The 6,150-nt window shown below is 31.4% G+C and overlaps 1 protein-coding gene across 1 annotated transcript; it reads right to left on the reverse strand.

Moving 5' to 3' along the window:
* Positions 1-492: 492 nt before the first annotated feature.
* On the reverse strand, positions 493-2,177 carry LOC145068016 (vignain-like). The gene is made up of 4 exons (XM_079015023.1): positions 1,734-2,177; positions 1,376-1,605; positions 987-1,127; positions 493-901 (listed from the first exon to the last, which is right to left on the reverse strand). The coding sequence occupies exons 1-4, from the start codon at positions 2,170-2,172 to the stop codon at positions 632-634; spliced, it is 1,080 nt and encodes a 359-aa protein (XP_078871149.1). The 5' UTR covers positions 2,173-2,177; the 3' UTR covers positions 493-631.
* Between the last annotated feature and the right edge of the window lie 3,973 nt (positions 2,178-6,150).

The raw sequence follows: 6,150 nt of genomic DNA on the forward strand, positions 1-6,150 counted from the left end.
TTATAACTTGTAAAAATATTTGGTGCAAAAAACGAATAAAACAAAATATTTTCTTATTCCAACATAAGCTAGGGTCAGTATCAACATTAATGGTATAGACGAAGGGAGTAAGGGTTTGTATTAATATTTTGGGTGTCTATAAATCTATAATTAAAGAACACTAATTGGTAGCTCAAAATTGATGATTTTCATTAATTTGATGGTGTTGTGTTGTGTGAGAATGAGATATTTAATTAATTTTTCTAATGTTACATTTATGATCCTCTTATTTATAACCTTTTTTTTTTTCTTGTTTTTATGATTTTATCTTTTCATTTTTGAAAAGTTACTTTTACGACCTAGTTTATAACACGTCACATTATAAATAAAATTTTTGCCAAAAATAAAAAAACGACATTTATATTAACGTTCCAATAAAAAACAATAAAGAATCGATATCAAAATCAAAATAAGAGAATGAAAGGTGCATCGTTTGCTTAAGCCTTCTTATTTTAAAATCCTAACTTGGTCGATCTCTAGTTGGCAGTTTAAGTTTGCAAGCAATATAATTGGTTTGCAACGTACGGTGTCTTGAAGAGTAGGAATAGTAGGATCGATAAGCAAGCAGAGCATGAAAGTCTGTCTTGTAGATCTAGAGTTCGTGACTACTGTGTACCATTGGACCCTTCTCTTTATGTGATCCACCGGTGTCGTCAAAAGTAGGATAAGCACACCAATGTGCTATGCCGCAGTGTCCCTCCCCACCCTTGCCACGTATAAGTTTCATGTATCCTTTATCTCCCCAATCTGGTCCCCAAGAGTTCTTAATTAACCAATACTTTTGTCCATCAGGGGTTTCATCAAATCCAACCACTGCTACAGCATGAATTGGTATTGGCCCACACGATCCCTCATAAACCCCCTGTTAATTCATTCGTATTATAATTAATTATATAAACCAATAATTCAGGATAATTGATGTGTGTGTGTGAGAGAGAGAGAGTTACCTCTTTATAACTTGCGATCTCATCGTTCCAGTACATGCCACAAGAGGCAGGCTGGTTTGAAATTATTTTAAGAAGATTCTCCTCAGTACCTGGCGCAGGGATATTTTCATATCCATGAACTTCAACTACAATATCTTTTTCCTGCATGGCATTAATCAAAAAGTTGAGATATATGATAGTACGTACATGCATGCATGCACAAATTTTAATCTATATATATATATATATATATATATATATATATATATATATATATATATATATATATATATATATATATATATATATATATATATATATATATATATATATATATATATATATCCAGCTAGCTATAGGACATTAATTAATTAATTACTCCATGCATGGATATGATCGGCCATACGTACCTTTTGGTGGTTGCAAGGCTCCTGTACAGGTTTGTATGGATAGTTCTTATCGGTTGTTATACCTCCATTCTTTGCAACGTAATCGTAACAGGCTGTAAAAAACGATCCTGAACATCCTCCGACATTACCACAGTCGAGAAGTTCTTTTGGTGATACTTCTACTAGATTCTTCGTTTTTATGAAGTTTAATCCATCAAGTGCTTCCGAGGCAGCAAACTGTGCGCATGATCCTGTAAGTATAACATGCATATATACCAAAACCGCATCAAATTAATGAAAAACCTACAAGATCTCTTTTGATTTCAGGATAGTAATTAATTTATAAAATAATAAAGGTACGTATGCATGTGTTACGTACCGCAACCTTGTTGATTCCTGACTCTGCCGAGGGCACCATTGGCTTTCCAATCAATTTTGGGAGGGATATCAGTGAAATTACGATACATGAAAGGCTCGGGATCGGTCTGCCGGAAAAGTGGAAGCTTCAGTCCGGTATACTGGCTCCTAAACTCCTCCTTACTCATGCCGGAAAACTTGTTCAACCCTAACTTATACGACTTCTTCGCCTTGTTTGATGCCTGAACAGTTTCCAGGGTAGCTAAGAAGTTGTTGTACTGCTTCCTTTTGGCTTCCACGCTTATACTTTCCAAATTGTGGTGGCTCCTCCACCTCTCAAACAAAGCCGACCTACTCTCCACCGTTTCAATCTCTTTATCGTCATATGTGAAGCCCTGCACAACTACCCCTAAACACCATACCAATGTAACAGAAACTAAAATCAACTTCCTAGAATCCATTTCTTGCTAGCTGAGTGTGAATGATGATGAATGGCAAGTCAGAACTTATAAACACAGATTCTGTGGATCAAAGGTCACGTACGCGAGTGAAATACGCCCAATTAACAATAACAAGTATACACGTGTCTAAAAATTGTTGTTGCATTTTTGGTCTAAAAATATATATACGGTTTTTGTGGCTCAATTAAGTGAGTGATCACATTTTTAGGGTTTGAATATGGATGTACGTTTTAATCGGGTTATAAATCGCCGGTGATTGTGTTTGACGGTGGTATAATGTTTAAATGGACTAAATTAAAAAAAATTATTGACTTGAATAAATAATTTTTTTATAAATGGTTTACTCCTAACTTAGTTACCGCTTGTCATGTTATTATTTTTCCTGTTATTTTAACATTAAAACACATTTTATATATTTCACATTAGGTTATAACCCGTGGAAACCACGGTTCATAAAGTAAAATAATGTATGACTAAAAATAAGAATCTTTATTCATTAATTTACAAATCATTAATTTATTTACAAAGTTTGATATGTTCTATTATCATAAGACGTTTTGGTTTATGTAGGAAATTAGGCTTGAAAATTTTGTTTTATTTCACATTGTTTAATTCATTTGGTCTAATTATACAAAGCTCTTATCTGTTACTCGATCACAATCGGTAGAAAATAAAATATCATTGTTAAAATAAAACTAAAAAAGTCCAAAAATAAATACTATGTTTTGCAAAGGAAAGTAAAACAATATTAAAACTTAACAACGTGCAAAATCATTAATCCTACATTTTCATTTTTTTTATAAAATTAGATATTTTGTCGGTAATATTGTGAAAGATCATTACAAGCACCGAAGCACATCAGTATTCCCCTAACATAACAACAATTCATAAGAACCATAGAATATAAATCCATAACTAATCATTTGAGCACGATCCATGACTAAAATTTCAAAATTTTCTAAAGGTTAATTTACAGAAAACAAATAACACATATTAGGGTACATAACAAATTTGGTCCCTGTGGTCATTATATAATTTTGACAACAAAATGTTAACTTTGACGACACTAGGACCAAAATTGATAGGAAATTAGAAAAAAAAGGATTGGATTTCAAAAGGATGTTTGTGGAACCAGCAAGATGTTTATGCAAACATGTTATATTGATATAAAGCTCACAAATTAAAGATATTTGCAAAATTTATAAATAAATTGAAGTTTCTGTAAAAATAGAGTTCTTATCAATATCATCACCTCCAGTGGCAGTGAGTGACACCAAGCAGCAACCAAGCCTGCATTTCCCACCAACATGTGTTGACATATTGAAAAGAAAACCATGTTGTTTAAAAATAAAACGAAAACAAAATTGAAATGATGAATTAAAGTTAATGTTTTGAACCTTAGAAGTGGAAAATTTATGAAGCTTATCGAATATGCAAGTTTCAATGCCACGTCCAAACTCCAAATTTTAACAACCCACCTAAAAGAAGATAACATTGCAACAATCAAGGATAAACTTCAAATGAGAAATCTGAAATGAATGGTGATGGTACACATACATTTTGGGCCTTTGGTACTCAAGTTAATGTTAAAATTTCATTTACTTTATTTTACTTACTAAAATCTTCCAACATTTTAAGTGGAAGTAACCATTCCCTCCATATCAAACATAACACACTGTATTGAAACTTGAAAGGCAAAGGGGTGTTCCTGGTTCTATTTTGACAATTTCTTAAACATTTTAAATAAAAATAATAAAATACTTTGCTTATTTGTATTGGAGATAGATTTGAATTTTTAACCATTTCAGGTCAAATACTTCAGAATTATAGTACAGATAAATCACTATATATATATATATATATATATATATATATATACACACACACACACACATACACATACATGTTTGTCCATAATTATGCTTGATTTCCAATTCCATACTGTTGTTGAATCTATTTTGTACTTTTTCATTTACTTTCAAATCATGGAAACATCACCATAAAGTGAAAAATGCTAATTAACCAAAAATATGGTATAGTGTTATCAATTTAATATTAAAAATGTACCTTTTGTCCAATAATTATTTACTCCAAAAGCAACCCGGGATCAGGTAGGGGCTGACCAATATCAAGCTGAAATGGATTGAAGTAGCCACATTAACCAGCTGCTTTAAAGCACTGCTAAAAAGAAAAAAAAAAACATCTAGGAATCGCCCGCCCTTCTCTTCATGCCAAAAAACACAAATAAAACAAACTTGAAGACAAAAATTCACGATATTCATAAGTAAACAATCCATCTCAGCAAACATACATATTTGATGGATTCCCAAGTAACTTTTTAAGGAAATTAAAAAAGAAGCTATACAATTCTGAGTATGTCAATAACCAATATCTTCATGGGAATTACTTTGATGATATATGGGGGATTAACACCTAAAATCACCCGTAAGCATAAGATAAAATAATAAATCATACATAACCATCAAAGATATCTATCTTTGAAGTATAATTCTTTCCATTTTCTTTTACTAAGAAAAGGTCATATGTTGTTAAACTTCTCTCACAGAGCTTTTGAATAGTCTCTCATCTAGATATGACTTCAATCTAAGCAAAATCTCTGGCCAATCATACAATATCATCAAATCGTGGAGACCATGACAGAAAGGCTATAAGGGAGAAACAAACAAAAAGTAATAGATTATTTCAAAATCTATCTATTAGAGAACTATTAGAAAGTTGTTTATAAAGTGTAAATCTTCACCATAATTTGAATTCAGTTCATGTAAAGGTTTGACAAACTATAATAAAAAATATTAAAGAAAAATTATGGTTTTATTACTCTCTTAATAAACATAGTAAAGAAACCAACCTTTAGGTTACGAACCACTTGCTTACACCAGACCTCACTGGCCCAAACTAAAAGACCTCACTGCCCAAATTAAAAAGGTGAAAAGGTTTTAGCAGCTTCCTTTCATACATAGATGAAAGTAGTTGAGGATCCAGTAGTTCAAAACTCCTAGCGTGACAAAAGATTGGATGATTTTTGTTTCATTTAATAGATTACAAAATTAACCTAAATCTCCACCATGAGCAAAGATCAACGATGAAGGCCCTGCATTAAGAACAAAATATAAATGAACACAACTCAAAAAATTTCAAAATTATTACAATAAACAAACAGACGATAGAGTTTAAATTACCAAAACCGTGAAAGGGGTTCAATAGAATTAGTCATGAAACTGAACTTACAATGAAGTATTTGTATTAGATCTGTTTTTACCTTCGAAAATCTCCATTGAAACAAAACCAATGCAGAATAGTGAGATCTCACATATCTAATCTTCATATTTGCACTTATCTGCGTCGAAAGTTGCTTGAATAGGAAGGAATTGGAGGAGCTTGGTGGGTAAGAAACGAAGAGAAGAAGCGTGGATTAATTCTGACGAGATATGAAGTCGAATAAAACCTAGTCAAACGAATTCAATTTTGGAGATGATTATGCTTCGTGATTTCTTGCGAATTAATTGTTGATTTGTTGATGATGATTTCATACTGATTTTATGGGGTGCATTTGTAATAAGAAAGGAAACTAAATGAGGAGGAAAATTAGGGGAAATAAAGAAGGTTAAAATTTTATTTTACGGCAAATAAAGCCGGCTAAAATTTTTGAGCGGGAAAAGAGAAAAGAGGCATCATCTAATAAGGACACGTGGCATATAAAGGGCTTAGATATTCAACAAGTGGCAGTTTAGAGAGTTTTTTACTAGAAGAGAATTTTTTTTTAACATCTTAAAGACCACTTATATCTAACGTAAATTATAAATATCAACATGTTACATTAAAAAAATTATTCCAACACTATAGTTATTACCAGTTTATAATCTGTGAAAACCATGGTTACAAAATTAATTAAAATTTTATTGTAAAACCTAAAATTATTAACCAATTATTTTAAATAAATTATTAAGTTATTTTTTA

Source organism: Lactuca serriola, chromosome 1 (assembly GCF_051521515.1).
Source record: "Lactuca serriola cultivar US96UC23 chromosome 1, Lser_US96UC23_V15, whole genome shotgun sequence".
Lineage (NCBI taxonomy): Eukaryota > Viridiplantae > Streptophyta > Magnoliopsida > Asterales > Asteraceae > Lactuca > Lactuca serriola.